We start from the raw sequence: 16958 nt of genomic DNA, 5'->3' as shown, positions 1-16958 counted from the left end.
ACCCAGCTTAAAATCTGGATAAATAAATTGCTTTGTTATCACAGGTTTTGTTTTTTCATTAATATTATGTAGATGTATTTAAGAAATAAATATCATACAAGATTAAATATGATAGCATATATACTTGTCTACAGTAAAGAGGTCATCATTGCACTACAATCACAAGAAAGTTTCCTAAATAAAAATCAAACATATTAAAAATGATACCAGTCACAACTGGTTTGACTCAGGATATCCATGTTTGTCTCTACCTTACTACTCTCTGTGGTTAGCTTTAATTTATTTAAGGGATGATGGAAGGCTGCTGTCTACACTAGCAAATAGTAGAATGTTAGTCCATAGTCTCATAACTAAGAATCTTTGTGAATAATAAAATATATAAATACGTGAAAAAAGAAATGCCCCTCTCATGATTAAAACCTTGTTGGCCTTGCTGGAGTCCACTGGTGCCTCTGTCCAAGGAGAAAGGAAGAAAGGATTAAAGCCCACAGCAGATGATTTTGCTATAAAAAAAAATAAAATAAAACTTGCCAGCCAGGTGGCCAGTGTATCCTGTGTGCTTTATCTTCCATGCCTTTATTTCCTGTATGCTATATGATTGAAACCCATTATGACTAAAATCAGGGCTGGGGAGCCGGCTCAGTGCTTAAGAGCAGTGTCTGCTTGCTCCTTAGAGGACTCAGGTTTCAATTCTTAGTACCTGTATGAATGCTTCCCTGCTGCTTCAGGCCCAGGGGATCTGACACCCTCTTCTGGTCTCCGGAGGCACTGCATACACATAATGGGTGGACACACTTGCAGCCACAATAGTCATACACATAAAAATAAATAGTTTAAGAGAAAAAAAGAATGATTATAACCTTAATAGCTAGATGTCCACTTAGATAAAAATCAAACTAGTATAAAAATAAATACAACACACTTTATTGTGGTTTAGCCATTTAAATGGACTTGAAGGTTATGCTTGGCAAGGTCCTCCTTCATTTCTGCATTACTGCATAAGATTTTAATGTGTAGAATATTACCATACAGTAATTACCACACAGCTGTTGTTGGATGTATGTTAGCTATTCAGGAGTAGAGCAGCTGTGTTGATAAAATGTGATCCCATCCAGTTTTCTTGCTAAGTTCATAGGCGTAGCACCCCAAAGTATTGATTTTTGTCAGACAACAATGACTAAGAGAACAGAAGTGCTACTTTGTATATAAAGGCTAGTGTGTTCATAGTGTACCAGCCAGTATTTCAGTCAGATAACCATAATAGTGTGTGTGTTGTGCATGTGTGCATGCATGTGGGAACAAGTGTGTATGTTGGTGCTCATATACAAGTTTTTGGGGAGGCCAGAAATTAGCATTGGGCATCTTCTTCTGTATCTCTCCATCTTATTTTTGAGACAGGGTCTCTGCTAAAGCTAGATCTCACAGACTCAGCTAGATCAGCTGGCCAGCAAGCACCAGGGATCCTCCTCTATGCCCTCCCCCAACCCTGCTCTGGGGTCACAGGAGTCTAGCAGGTGTGATTATTTGACATGACCAGGGACTGAACGTCAATCCTCACGCTTGCACATCAAATGCCACTGATCCTTCTCCACTTCCCACCCATGATTAGTCCCTCCTGTGAATTTGTATAACAAATAATGAAAGTTTGTCCTTCCTTTGGCTCACATCTATAATCCCAGCACTGATAAGGCAAAGATGGGAGGATTGCTATAGCATCAGGCCAGCTTGGGCTATCTAAGCTTGGGATGCATAGTGTGTCCTAACCCAGAAGGGCAACAGAATGTATTCATGTCTCAAAAAGAGAAGAAAGAAAATGAGGGATGCTGTTTCTGTCCTCTTCCACCACTCACTCACCAGGTGCTTATGAAATAACCAGAGCACGGTGACCTAGGATGGGAAGATGAAGACAGCCTCAGCCTCGAGCTCAGTGCAGGAGACATGTTAGTCTTAGCACAGTGAAGGTTCAAGCATCATCAGCATCTCAGCACGTTCCAAAAAAGATTTCTTGAAGTCTTACTAGATGTATTAACTGTCTGCAGAGCAGCCCAAACAGAAGTAGGCCCTCAGGGAAGACAGACAAAAAGACACATAGGAATGTGTGAGAGAATGTGCTATATGTGAACTGTGGCTGAGTGACCTAGGAAAGCTTCGCTATGGAGAGGAAGGCATGGTGTCAGAACACATGTGGACTTGCCTTCTCCTAAGATACTGCTATTTTTATCTTCTAGATTGATTTCGGGTTTTTATTTTAGAAACTCATAAGTATTACAGAAGGTGAAATTAGAGACCATCAGTGTCCATGTAAGAGAAGAGGAAGGAAATGACAGAAATACAAAGGACAAAGAGATCCTTAGGAAATAAACTCGCCAAGAGCTAGTAACTAACTGAAGGACTCATTTGCATAGAAGATGTGGCTTATAACTGATAGCACTGTAGGGGATGACTTAACCAAGCTCGTAGTAGGGGATGGCTTGACCAAGCTTGCAGTAGGGGATCAAGTGGGAAGTCAGGGTTGTTGGTGGAAACACAGTATGGCAGTCTGCTGAGCACTGCAGCCGATGTCTGTAAATAGAGAAATCATTGGTGTAAAAGTGGGAACTTGGGTGTTGAAGAGTGTGTAAGTGAAGTGAATATACTGGATAACAGCTATGTTCTTATGAGGAGGGTTGGGAAAGAAGGCAGCAGTGGAGACCCAAGTCATTACAAATACATGGAGAAAACCATTTTTGAAAAATGTATGGAGCTAGGGGCTGGCTTGGTGCTTGAGATTACTGGCTGCTCTTCCAGAGGACCAGTGTTCCATCCTCAGAACCCACATGGTAGTCACAACCCCCTATAATTCCAGTTCCAAGGGATCTAGTGCCCTTTTCTTTAAACAACTCATGTTTTTTAAAAAATATTTTTTCATGTATAGGTGTTTTGCCTATATGTATGACTGGTGCCCAAGAACGTTGTCTTAGATCTCCTGAGTAAATTGGGAGCATGGGGATGGAGAGGGTAGAAGGGGAGTGGAGAGGAAGGGACAGGAGCAGAGAAAAATGTAAAGCTCAATAAAATCAATTAAAAAAAGGGGGGAGAATTTATTGAAATCTCAAAAAAATTGTCGTTTAGATTTGGTAATTAAGAGAAAGCTGGTGGCAGCTTTAGTGTCAGAGAGTAGCACAGTCCCCATTTCAGGGTGTGAGGTCGGAATTGTAGACCATTGTCTTAAATTTAGTCCTGAAGGAAAGAATAAGAAGTTGGCAGTAAGGGGTTTATAAACCAATCTGTGATATTTTTACTTCAGCGATTTTAGTTGAGAAGATGAACAATAACTAATTAGGAATTTTCATACAATTTTGCTGGCCTAAATTTTCAGGGTTTTTTTTTTTTTTGCCTTTAATCTTTAAAAGTAAAACATTAAGAAATATACTGAGGAATTGATGTTATTCTTTGTAAACCAAACTTAATTACTATTGGTAATTCTTTTTAGGATTATGAAAATGTTGAAAATGCTTCAACTCAGTCCAAAGGTGTAAATAAAAAAGATAAGAGGAAGACCCAGCAGGGGAAGGACAGACCTCTCACAGTGTCCCTGAAGGATTTCCAGTGCGAAGGTAAGGTGTGCCTGCCCGCTTCCCCAGAGCTGCGCCGACCTCCTGCTCTGCCTCAGTCTAGTTGATGTGGTACTGGGGGTCAGGCCCAGAAGCTGGCTCGTGCTGGACAGGTTCTACCAATTGATCCTTTTTATAGTCAGGAGTGCTTTTCTGACTTAGGTTAGGTTTACCATGTAGAGTATAAAAATGTAAGCCTGTGTTAGTTTATTTTGTATTCCTTTGGTAGGTAATTTTCAGCAAACAGAAATGCGCTGGCTCATGGGTCAGTGTCGAGGGGCCAGAATCTGTCAGAGTCATGCCTGCTGCTCAAGTAGTAGGAGGCAAAAGAGCCAGAGAGAAAGTGCTGAGTGACTTCCTGAGGAGATGAGGACAGTGTTTGTTCACTCGGGAGAGGGCATCAATAGCAGACCAAAATGACATGAGAGGTCACCTGCAGGAACACTGGTAACTTTTTGACAGCTGCATCACCAGAAGCCACCTCAGCCTGGGTGACAGCTCATAAACACTGCACCCTGAATATCACTGTCCCAAAGACAGGCACCACCCTGAATATCACTGTCCCAATGACAGGCACCACCCTGAATATCACTGTCCCAATGACAGGCACCACCCTGAATATCACTGTCCCAATGACAGGCACCACCCTGAATATCACTGTCCCAATGACAGGCACCACCCTGAATATCGCTGTCCCAATGACAGGCACCACCCTGAATATCACTGTCTAAACTACAGGCAACTCTATCTAAGGCAACTCTGCTGCTTATATAGTCTCAGGGACAGGCCTTGTGAGGCTTCCAGAACTATAGGAATCTCCTTCTTTTCTTTAGGGAATTTTTCCTCTAAGATACTGGTTGTTTCATCTACTTTGTAACTTCCTTGTCTAGCTATTGAATATATTCAGTAATTTTCTTGTTCAGGTCTTAAAGTCCTTATCTTTTGTACCATGAATTCTAGTTGGTCCAAATAATAAAAACTCAGAGTCAGATAAAGAGATTAACCCTGAGAGATCTTAGAAGCACAGCAGCCAGCCACTAGTCCTTACATCTACCTCAGACGAAAAGGGGCAATCCTGTCCCTACAAATTCTCTAACTGAATGCTATCTCTACAAAACCTCAAACTGAATCCGAGCTCCTGTCTCCTCCCACTTTATATTCCTCTCTGCCCAGCCATATCGCTCCTGTCTCCATCTTCTTGGTGCTGGGATTAAAGGTGTGGCATCCCAAGTGCTGGGATCACCTTTGTGTGAGTTCTCTTTCTCTTTTAGACAGATTCAATCTCCTGTAGCCCAGGGTGGCCTTGAACTCACAGAGATCCCTATGCGTCATCACTGCCTGGCCTCCAGTGACTTAGCTCTGCACTCTGATCTTCAGGCAAGCTTTATTTGTTAGAGTATAAACACATTTCCACCACATTTCCCCTTTTTGTCTAAAATAAAAGATTATAACTAATATAAGAAAAGCTATGCAATAAGTACAATAACTATATACAATATATATAGTCTATGAATACATCAACAATGTCTAGTCCATTTGCAATTGACAAATTCAGGGAAAGTACTCCATTTTCTGCCCTAACTTGGTGAACCCAAAGTCTTATACCTAATTAGCTTTCTAGCCTAACTTGCATTACCATTCAAAACTATCTTGATATCTCTCAGTCTTACACTTTACACCTCTTTAGTGAGTTTCTTTTCTGCATCTAGTAAACGAGGAAAACTTTAACTGTCTAGTCTTCAACTCCCTCAGAGACCGAAAAAGGAAATAATATTAACTGAGTAAGCAGGAAGTGCAAACAAGTGACTTCCAAAAAATGTGAGCAATGACAAAAAGAGCTGGCTGCCTTGACAGTCACACAAGGTCGGGGCACACATATTCCGCTTACAGGCCTAGCATATCTGATGGACTTTTTTATGACGCAGTTTTTGAAGGACCGTCCTGCCTTGTCTTGACAAGGTTTGGCAGTCACTCCCTTCTGTATCCTGCTTGTCCATTCAGCACCAGCATACCGTCAGCAGTTGATGGAAGAGCACTTTCTTCCCCAATGGCCTACTATTGCCACAAAGAAAGTAAACTCCATGTGGAGTTTCTTCAGTGCCCATCAACTTCCCTGAAGATGCACCAATCTAGGTGCTGCCAGGAGTGGACATGTCTCATTGTCATAAAAAAAGAACCTATGTTCTTAAAACATCTTAAATGTCATATTCTGTAGATCTCTGAAGTGTTTGAAGGTGACGTATATAAAATATATCTCTGTTTGACCTTATATGACTACAAGTTCGATTGTAATAGATGACTAATTACTAACCTGCATTTCCTTATTATCCTAAATGGTAATAATAACTATGAAAAATCTAAATACATCTTCGAAAACCAGGTTTTCTGTAAAACTAAGAGTAAACTTAGAGAGGTTTTGCTTTCACTTGAGGATCAGGAAAGTTCTTCTGAGGCTGGAGAGATGACTTAGAAGTTGAGTTCTTGCTTCTATTACAGAGGAGCTGAGTTCCAGTCCCAGCACCCATGTCGGGTAGCTCACTACTACCAGTAACTTAGTGTCAGGAGATCTGACTCCCTCTTCTGGTCTCTGTTGGCATTGCACACATGTGGACACAATGCACACATGCACACTGAAATTCTGAAAAGAAGGAAGTTTTCTATAGTCCGTGGTCCTCTTTAATTGTTGCTGCCTTTTAAGCCATGACTACCCTAGTCAGCAACTTCAACTCCACTGCTACCAGCAGCCTGAGGAAATTCTGTTCCCTCAGGCACCCACTCTTTCAAAGCTACTAAGGGAACTTATCTTTATCTCTGTTCCTCTAAAGAACTCAAGATTCAAAGGTTAAGGTAGAGTTCTGCTCCTCAGACAGGGTGAATAGCAAGCAGCTCACCTAGTTTGCTGCCTTGTCCCTCCTTATAAACCCTTCTCCACCTGGCTTCTCCCTACAATTTCTGTCATCCAGTTGCTGACGCAGCCTCCTGACTGCAGGTGAATTTTATTTAATCAAATACATCTTTGCGTCATTAAACAAATGTTCCAGAGCATAAACAAAACAACACAAAAAAACATACCTTAAAATAATATTCTACAACAGTAGTATAAGTAAGTTACTTGGTTTAGGGATGAACCATGCATGTTAAAGTAAAATGTCCAAATTTACCCAGAAGAATCTTTTATATAATAAATTTTGGGTTTATGGAGATAGCTCAGTAGTTAAGGTCAGTTAAGGCAGTAACTGTCTATAGTCACTGTAGTTCCAGGGAAACCAATGCCCTCTTCTGTCCTCCTTGAGCACCACTCGGACACGGCACAGAGACATACATGTGGGCAAAACACCCATGTACGTAGAGTAAGATAATACATTTTTTATCCTTATTTTTATTGTAAGAATATTTTGTCTGTATGTGTATCTGTTCACCACATATCTGCCTGGTCCCTGTGGAGGTCAGAAACAGGCATCAATCCCCAGGCACAGGAGTTACAGGTGACTGTAGATGCTAGGAATCCAACCCAGGTCCTCTGCAAGAACAACCAGTATTCATAATCACTGTGCCATATCTCCAGCCAAAACCTTTTGAAAAAGAAATTTTATTAAAATTTAGGCAGAAGTGTACTTGCTAGGGGTTGGGGATGCTTCTCACTTGGTAGTGGGCTTGTCTGCCATACAGGAAACTCTGAATTTGATTCCTAGCACCACGTACAGTGAGTTCCACAGGATGCTCCTGTGATACTAGCGCTGGAGAGGTGGAGGCAGGAAGGGAAGTTCAGTTTCATCCTCAACTGCATAATGCATTGGAAGTCAACCTGGAATACATAAGACAAAATACATGTTCAAAATACTTTTCTGAAACTCCTGTTTTCTGTGTGTTTGATTTCTCAAGTTGTAGGCAAACTTATTAGCTCACTGAGAGGATAGAAAGGTAAGCTACATACGTTTTCAAGCTGTGATGGCCACAGTGGTGCTTTCCCCTGGGTGAAGGCATCATACTGCTGAGCAGAGCATACCAGAAGAAAGATCATTTGGTAGTTTTAATGTAAATCAGTGACTTTGATATTGAACATGTTTTATACTGTTCTGACAAACAAATGATGTAGAAAAGGAGACCAGCTTTCAAATTGTTGGTCATAAAAAAAGCTAGTCTGGAACTGTGGTGGCGCACACCTTTAATACCAGCCCTCAGGAGGTAGAGGTAGGCAGATCTTTGAGTCAGGGCCAGCCTGGTCTACAGAGTGAGTTCCAGAACAGCCAGGGTCACACAGAGAAACTCTGTCTCAAAAAACAAAAACAAAAGAATTCTGTCAGGTTGTTCTTTGAGAGGGGATAAATGTTTGTATACAAGAACATTATATACAATGTTAACCTCATTACCCTGACTCATGCAAGTACTTACTGTTCCGGTCACCCTTACATCCCAGTATTTGGTCCTGCTTGTGCCTCAGATTAAGCTGTTCCTCCCTCACCCTGTTCTCGGTCACTCCTACCTAGAAGGGCTGTCTGGGGGTTTCTTGTCCATGGTTTGTTTCATGTGTAATTTGTTACCGTTCCATTGATAAATCCTGTAAATGCACATCTGTACATATGTACTATAAATCCTGTAAATGCACATCTGTACATATATACTATAAGTCCTATGAATGCACATCTGTACATATGTACTATAAATTCTGTAAATGCACATGTGTACTATAAATTCTATAAATGCACATGTACTATAAATCCTGTAAATGCACGTTTATATACATGTATTATAAATTCTATAAATGCACATCTGTATATATGTATTATAAGTTTGCTAAGGATTTCATTACAGTGCAAGCAAATAACCATCTGTATCTTTAAAATAATATAGCCAACAGCTTTTAAGGACATCAAATGTTTTTTTATTTTATTTAACAAAGACAGTCATCTGAACATTTTCAGTTAATAGTTCTCTGATTTGATTTTTGACATAGCTATATCTATATGACATAGAACTGAGATATGTATTAAACTCACATGCTTAAAATCTAGTAACATCCCTCCATGTGGTAGCATCTCCTAAGATATAAGATGTAGTCCTGGAGCTGAACAAACCAGCCGGTCTGTGCTGGATTTTAACATTCTGAAAGTAAATCAGATGTGAATCTTAGAAAACTCTGTTTATAACTCTTCACAATTTTAACATTCTTTTGGATACTTTGGGTTTTTTACATGCTGAAATATTTGTTAATTCTTCCCAGTAAAACTTTTCTTTTTTCGTTTGCAGATCATAATAGTAAAAAGACAGAGGTAAGTTTCCCTGTGATTGTCCTGTAGTCTAGAACACACTGAAGAGTAGTACTGTAGTGATTAGCAGTAAATCTGTTCTGGAGACAAAGGTTTGTCTCATTATGTTTCTGGTTTTATAAGGATATAAATACAAGAGAATAAAAGTGATTATTTGCATAAACTAGTTTCATTTGGTATTACTGTCCTAATCTGTGTCTAATATATAAATTTAAAATCAAAGAAGTGATTTAGTCTCAAAATGTATATTTTATTTTTTGTATTAGTATTACTAGTTTTTGAGACATGGCTTTTCTGTGTAGCTCTGGCTGTTCTGGAACTCATTCTGTAGACCAGACTGGCCTCAAATGCAGAGATCCACCTGCTTCTGCCTCCCAATTGCTGGGATTAAAAGTGTGCCACTACCTGGTGCTAATTTTTGTGTTTGTATTGTGTTCATTTTTTTTGTTTTGGGGAAGGCATGTGTGTTCACAAGTGTGTGTGCATAGGTGTTCATGTGTGTGTGCTCATGCATGCGTGTACATGGTTATGTGTAGAGGTCAGGAAACAAGTGCAGATGTTGTTTCTTAGTTGCTGTCCACCTCTGTGGACCCACATGGTGAGGAGAACTGACCCTTACAGCTTGTCACCTGACCTCTGCATGTATCTTGGTACACATGCCACCCTACATGTGGCACTCAGAGAAAGGCTTATCCTTCTAAGTGTGGTGACACAAATTTATAGATCTCAAACTGGGAGGCAAAGGCAGGGGAGTTCAGTTTAAGGCAAGCCTGAGTTGTATAACAAGACCCTGTGACTCAAAACCAAAACAACAGAAAAATCCAAAAAATGTTGGCAAGGGGTCTCAACACATGAAGGTGCTTGCTGCCAAGCCTGACAACTGAAACTGATCCTCGAGACCAGGTGGTGGGAGGAAGGAAATGACTAGTGCATCTGTGGTGGCTCATGTGAGGAACACTGTTAGGTGGCTGCTGCTTGGAATATGTTACAAATGCTTGATTAGTGGGGGAGTAGCATGTCTAAATGGACCATTGTGAAGATTGTTTATTGTAGTGCATTAAGAAATGTTTAAGTTATAGAGCTGAATGTTAAGGGGTTACATGGAACCCTTAGAAATCAGAAAATGTTAGGCTCAAGAGATGCTCGGTGGTGGAGTGTCACAGTGCAGTCCTGAAGGCCTGGGTTCAGCTTGATTGACATGAAACAAGCTCCAGGACACAGGAAATTACAGAGAAGGATGCCTGATGTCCAGTTGTGCAGACCACTCAAACATACAGAGATACATTGTAGATGAGAATCTTACATAAGTGTTGGTATTTATGTGTGATACCAGGCCTACCCTTTATCTTACCCAAGAAAAGGCTAGAATAAATCCAGAGGTTTATCTTTAGTAGAATACTTATTTTAGGATAATTAGACAGAGGTTTGTGAAATAATGATACAATTTAAGGATAAACAAAACTAAGTGTGCTCAAAATAGTGCTTAACCTAAACATAAGTCAAGCCTTAAGAGGGCTCTCTATGCTACATGAGGTTCAGGGCTCAGATATATAAGTGAGACGATGCCTAAAAGAAGCACTTGAGCAGCTGGAGATGTTGCTGATGACAGAGCATTTGTCTGCTGTGAATAAGGCCCTGTGTTGATTCCCAGCAAATCTGGGGAATGGGCTTTTTGTCCAACAACTCACCTGTCTCTCCAACAAGACCATGTGAAGAAAAAGTGGGTTGTGTTCTAGGTTAGAGGAGACTTGAGAGATCACCAGCTGTAATGTGCAGGCCGTATTCAGATTATGCCATGGTGTCCCTAATGCAGAATACCTAAGCCAAGAAGTGTACAGGTGAGATAAAACACACAGAAGGAAGTTACATTGTGTAGTGCTGTTGCCTAATAACAAAGAGAGAGGTTGAGAAACACTCAATTCAGGGTCATGGTTACTTTGTGGAGGCGAGAAGATGAGTGTGGGAGACTGCAAAGGGCACAGGCACAGGTATGTCATGCTCCAGTTTTCAAGAGAAAACGGAGTCATGGGTGGCATTTTTGCAAGCAGTTTTACTGACTGGCAGTGTAGCTCATAGGAAAGCAATTGCTGCCAAGCCTGAAGATTTCAGTTCATTCCCTGGGCCCACATAACAAGAGTACTAACTCTTTCAGAAAACAAGTTCTCTGGCTTCTACTCCCATCAGTAAACAAAATATAATTTAAAATGACAGCTTTATTGAGTTAATAGAATTTGTATCAAATTTACCATTGCATGTATAAGTCATGAACAAAGACAGATAGACGAGAATCAACTGGGATCTCAGATATATTAAGCAGTTGCTTTACCATTGAGCTAAACTCCCAGTCCCATTTGTAGTGTATTTAAGGAGTTATATGGCCATACTCACAGTATAGATTTAAATTTTTTTATAATCCCCCAGAGGTTCCTTATACTCTCCTCTTAAGTCCCTAGCAATATTCTGGTTTTTTTATTTCTACAGATTTGCATTTTCTCTGTGTGGTCTTTTATGATTGACTTTTTCGCTTGGCATAGTGTTTTTAGGTTGATTTGTGTTGTAGTTATCAGTAGTTCATTCAGCTAGACATAGTTACACACTGTAGCCCAACACTGAGGAGACAAGGCCATCCTGGTCTATAATTCCACGCCAGCCTGCGCTACAGAGTGAGACCCTGTCTCAGACAAGCAAATAACAATTGATTTAGTTTTATTGCTGAACATTGTGGAAATATTTTGTGTTCAGTTATAGACTAGCGATAATATCTATGTGGTTTTGTGTTTTTATTTCTCTCTAGGGATGAAATTGCTAGGCTGTGTAATTTATTTTTTCTTATTTGCAGAGATAGGCATTAAAAATATTTGCCTCTTTGTAATGTCCTGGGTCTCAAGCCCAGGGCCTTGAGCAGCTAGGCAAGCATGCACTACTAAGTTACATTCGAAGACTTCTTAGCTTTTCAAGCATGATCTTACTAAGATACCTAGGCTGACTTTGAACTCTCTGTATCTCAGGCAAGTCTTGACATGGTATCGTGCTTTAGCCTTGCACTATCTGGGATAGTAGGCCTGCATCAAGGAGTCCTGGTTGAAACAGTTCAGAGCCTGTTAGGTTGTTTTAAAGAAAGGTGTGTGAGAAGTTCTGGTTTCTATACATCCTTGCCAACACCTAGTGCTGTCTCTAAGTGGGAAGGTAACGTGTTCACTGAATTTCACTAATAGTGTCTCTAAGTGGGAAGGTAACGTGTTCACTGAATTTCGCTAATAGTGTCTCTAAGTGGGAAGGTAACGTGTCCACTGAATTTCACTAATAGTGTTTCTAAGTGGGAAGGTAACATATCCACTGATACTGTCTCTAGTGGGAAGGTAACATATCCACTGAATTTCACTAATAGTGTCTCTAGTGGGAAGGTAACATGTCCACTGAATTTCACTAATAGTGTCTCTAAGTGGGAAGGTAACGTGTCCACTGAATTTCACTAATAGTGTTTCTAAGTGGGAAGGTAACATATCCACTGATACTGTCTCTAGTGGGAAGGTAACATATCCACTGAATTTCACTAATAGTGTCTCTAAGTGGGAAGGTAACGTGTCCACTGAATTTCACTAATAGTGTTTCTAAGTGGGAAGGTAACATATCCACTGATACTGTCTCTAGTGGGAAGGTAACATATCCACTGAATTTCACTAATAGTGTCTCTAGTGGGAAGGTAACGTGTCCACTGAATTTCACTAATACTGTCTCTAAGTGGGAAGGTAACGTGTCCACTGAATTTCACTAATAGTGTCTCTAGTGGGAAGGTAACGTGTCCACTGAATTTTAGTTGGATCTTCATGATGCCTAATGGGTATGTTTTCATGTGCTCGTCAGAATTCTGGTATCATCTTTGAACAGTCTTCTTAACTCGTTTTGCTTGTTCTAAGTGTGTTTTATGTGTGTGTCATTCAGAAATACTAAGGGGCTAAATTGTTTTGGGGGATAGGAACACTGGCAAGAGGAACCACAATCAGAAGATGGTAGGCATGGTGAGCATGCCCTTGATCCCAGCACAGGGGGCGGGTCTGCATCCAAGGCCTGCACAGCTGCAGGGTGAGTAGTGAGATCTGTCTCACACAGGGCACTGATCGCTAGTGTAAATCCAGAGCTGGGCTGGTTGTCATCAGCCTGTTGATCCTTCCATGGAAGCTCAGCGCTGTTTTATGCTGTAAATGAGATCTTACCAGAACATAGTGGAGGTGCTTTATGAAGCAAACTTGGAATTATGTCTGTGCCACTTGGTGATGGCTCCAGGGCATTCCAGGCCTTGATAGCTCTGCCGGCCTCTCCTGGTGTTTAGAAAACTCAGGTAAATCAGTGTCTTAGTGCTCTGTAGAACATGAAGTTTTCTTCAGGTAGCTAGAAGCTATCTCATTTGTACTGATGTACAAGTAAATTTCCATTTCAACATTTCACTTCCTTAGGTGTTATGGAGGTAAAGCAGTGAGCAGCCATTTAACTGTGTGTCACTGTCTATAAATCCAGTCGAATCTGGTAAAACTCAGTACTGTAGCCTAAGAGCACGGATTGAGGGGAGACCTGTGGGACAGGAGAATTTCCTTTAGTCTCTGTGCTTGATAGCAAGAGGGAAAATCCTATTTCTATTAGAGAATGTGTAAACTCTCCAAGTCTAAGTAATTTGATAGATGGTGTTAAAATCACATCTCTTTAATATATTTATTTATATGCACAGTTTATGTCAAAATGACTTTTTTTGTTTTGTCTTGTTTTGGTTTTGGTTTTTCAAGACAAAGTTTCCCTGTGTAGCCCTAGCTGTCCAAGAACTTGCTTTGTAGACCAGGCTGGCCTCAAACTCATAGAGATCTGCCTGCCTCTCCCTCCTAATGCTGCAGTTAAAGTGTGCACCACCACCACCTAGTGTCAAGATGACTTTTAAGGGCTGGAGAGATGGCTCAGTGGTTAAGAGCATTGCCTGTTCTTCCAAAGGTCCTGAGTTCAATTCCCGGCAACCACAACAGTCTATTTGTAATGAGGTCTGGTGCCCTCTTCTGGCCTGCAGACATACACACAGACAGAATATTATATACATAACAAATAAATAAATAAATATAAAAAAGACTTAAATGTAGCACAAAACAACGCAAACACATCGCTGTAGTAATCAAGTCAGTTTGACACTGAGAATTGAGTCTTGAGAATGGACGTAGAGGCTGGTGGAATTGAGTCCAGAAATAAGCCTTGATATCTGTGTTTTCTTGATTTTTTTTTTTGAGTATGAGTGCCAAGACAATTCAGTATGGAAAAATTTGGGTGTATTCTGCACATCATACACAGAAATTAACTCAATGCGGATCACAGAAGTATGTATGTAAAACCTAAAACCGCCAGGTGGTTGTGGCACATGCTTTCAATCCCAGCACTCGGGAGACAGAGGCAGGTGGATCTCTGTTAGTTTGAGGCCAGTCTGGTCTACAAGAGGTAGTTCCAGGACAGGCTCCAAAGCTACAGAGAAACCCTATCTCAAAAAACTAAGAAATAAAAAGCAACTAAAACTTTTGTATTATATAGAGGGCATAAAACACTTGGTAAAGCAACCTTTAATGAGGGAAAATATTTAGAAATAATGTTTGATGAGATGTTTATTTAAAATACATAAGTTTTTGTATGCGTACATGTTCATGTATGTGTGCATGTGTGTGTTTCTGGGGACCAAAAGTCAATGCCCAGTGTCTTCCTCAGTTGCTCTTTATCTTGTTAATGTATTGACAAGGGTGTCAAACCCATTTATTACTGTATTGAGGGAGTGTCAAACCCTTTTATTATTGTATTGAGGGGGGTATCAAACCCTTTTATTCACAGACTTGAGAATGGGAGGGGACAAAGAGGTTCACAAAATCAGATGTCCTTCGGAAGACAGGTCTTTGGCCCTCTGTCACTAACCAGGATTGTATGCACTTGTCACCATGATCAGCTTCTTAGACTACTTCAATGATTTCTGTTAGACCTTTATTTATATAAATATGCATATATGTCTGGGGACGTGTCTGAGGGATAGATTGTGCACATAAATGCAGAGACCAGAAGCTGGTATCAGATCCCCTGGAGTGGGAGTTAGAGGCTGTGTGAGTCACCCAGAGTGGGTGCTGGGAACTGAGCTCAAGGCAGTACACACTCTCAACCATGGAACTCTCTCTCTCGCCAGAAGACAGACATTCTTATAACACGAAAGTGAGTAGGCAAATAACTCAGTTAAAAATGAGTAAAGGTTCGAAGTAAACATTTCTCACACAGACTGTACAGTGTCTAGTAACACTTGAAAGCAGCCTGCTCTAATAGCCATAGTGAAAACACAGCTCAAAACCCTGGAGAAATAGTTCACTTCCAGGAGGGTGTCTGCAGTAAAAATACAATAACATAGGTGAGAATACAGAAATCAGAACTGCCTCATGTTGTTGACAGGATTGTAAAATAGTAAACTGCTTGGAGCACACTAGCTTTTAAAATTTCAGATGGTTAAACATAAGCTCTGCACACCACCCAATAACCTTACTCCTAGGTGTATGCCAAACAGAGTTGGAAACAGGTCCATAAACATCTTGTGGATAAATATTCATAGCAGCGTTATTCATAAGACCAAAGAGATATCTATCCACCAGTGACAAGAAAAAATGTAAAATGGGATATTACTTGGTAATAAAAATGAAGTACTAATCCATGTCATCACGTGGAAGAATCTTGTAAACATATTGGTAGTTCAAAGAAGTTTGAGACAGATAGCACAATTACTCTGTTTATATGAAATGTCCAAAATAGATAGGTTTATAGAGACAGAAAGTGAGTGTTGCCTAGGGTGGAGAAGAGTGTCAGGTGTCTGTTGGGTGTACAGCTCTCGAGAGGACATTAAACCTGGGTCTTTCACATACTAGCAGACTGAACTGTGTGGTATGTGTAATAAAATCTTTAAAGGCCAAGTAGCCTGGACATGATGTTACAGATCTGTGGTTTCAGCATGCGAGAAGTTGAGGCAGGAGAATCACAAGTTCCAGACTAGTCTGTACTCTGTAGTAAGACCCTGCCTCTAAAACCTGTCAATCATGACACTCCAAAATACGAAGGACTAAGAAAAAGACAGGTGCAAGTGTCCGTCTGCTGCTTCCCTTCCAGAGACAGAGCGGTGATCTGACTCCTGCTGGTCAGTCCCTTTCACTGTCCTCTGAGAGACTCAGGGTTGAGTATGTGCATTGGTGTGGAATGGTAGTGATTCATGATTTATTTCGACAGGAATCGAATTCTTCTCAGACTTTGTCACATGATGGGGGATTCTTCAATAGACTGGAAGATGATGTTCATAAGATTCTTATTAGAGAAAAGAGAAGAGAACAGCTTACAGAACATAATGGAACAGAGAATTGTCCAGCTCCTGAGCACAACCAGGCATGTAAAATAAAATTCTCTCTCTCTCCTTAATTAAATCACTGCTTGGCCCATTAGCTCTAGCTTCTTAAAAATTCTCTTAAAATCACAGAGAAGTTATCTTTTGAAAGAAAGAAAGAAAATGGAAGATTTCAACTCTAATTGTACAAAGTAACAGTTTTAGGGTATTATCTTAGTCATCATTCTGCAAAGAATAATGTGCATGTGCAGTTACGTCACTAACGATGTGGATCTTGTGCATGTGCAGTTACGTCACTAACGATGTGTATGTGTATGTGCAGTTACGTCACTAACGATGTGTATGTGTATGTGCAGTTACGTCACTAACGATGTGTATGTGTATGTGCAGTTACGTCACTAACAATGTGTATGTGTATGTGCAGTTACGTCACTAACAATGTGTATGTGTATGTGCAGTTACGTCACTAACGATGTGGATCTTGTGAATAATGTGTATGTGCAGTTACGTCACTAGCAATGTGGATCTTGTGAATAATGTGTATGTGGAGTTACGTCACTAGCGATGTGGATCTTGTGAATAATGTGTATGTGCAGTTACGTCACTAGCGATGTGGATCTTGTGAATAATGTGTATGTGCAGTTACGTCACTAGCGATGTGGATCTTGTGAATAATGTGTATGTGCAGTTACGTCACTAGCAATGTGGATCTTG

The 16958-nt window shown here is 40.5% G+C and overlaps 1 protein-coding gene across 1 annotated transcript in view; it reads left to right on the top strand.

Annotated features, from left to right (window-relative positions):
• Nucleotides 1–16958, top strand: part of LOC121443912 (G kinase-anchoring protein 1) — a 51693-nt gene that overhangs the window by 15456 nt on the left and 19279 nt on the right. Inside the window, exons 5-7 of the mRNA XM_041645671.1 lie at nucleotides 3473–3596; nucleotides 8841–8863; nucleotides 16133–16285. Of these exons, the coding sequence (XP_041501605.1) occupies nucleotides 3473–3596; nucleotides 8841–8863; nucleotides 16133–16285 (300 nt within the window). The remainder of the gene's footprint in view (nucleotides 1–3472; nucleotides 3597–8840; nucleotides 8864–16132; nucleotides 16286–16958) is intronic.

The sequence above is a fragment of the Microtus oregoni genome, unplaced genomic scaffold, assembly GCF_018167655.1.
Source record: "Microtus oregoni isolate MIOR12 unplaced genomic scaffold, Mior012 000114F_ref0000099, whole genome shotgun sequence".
Classification (NCBI taxonomy): domain Eukaryota; kingdom Metazoa; phylum Chordata; class Mammalia; order Rodentia; family Cricetidae; genus Microtus; species Microtus oregoni.
The sequence above is the reverse complement of the archived record's forward strand: the minus strand, read 5'-3'. Positions and strand labels throughout refer to the sequence as shown.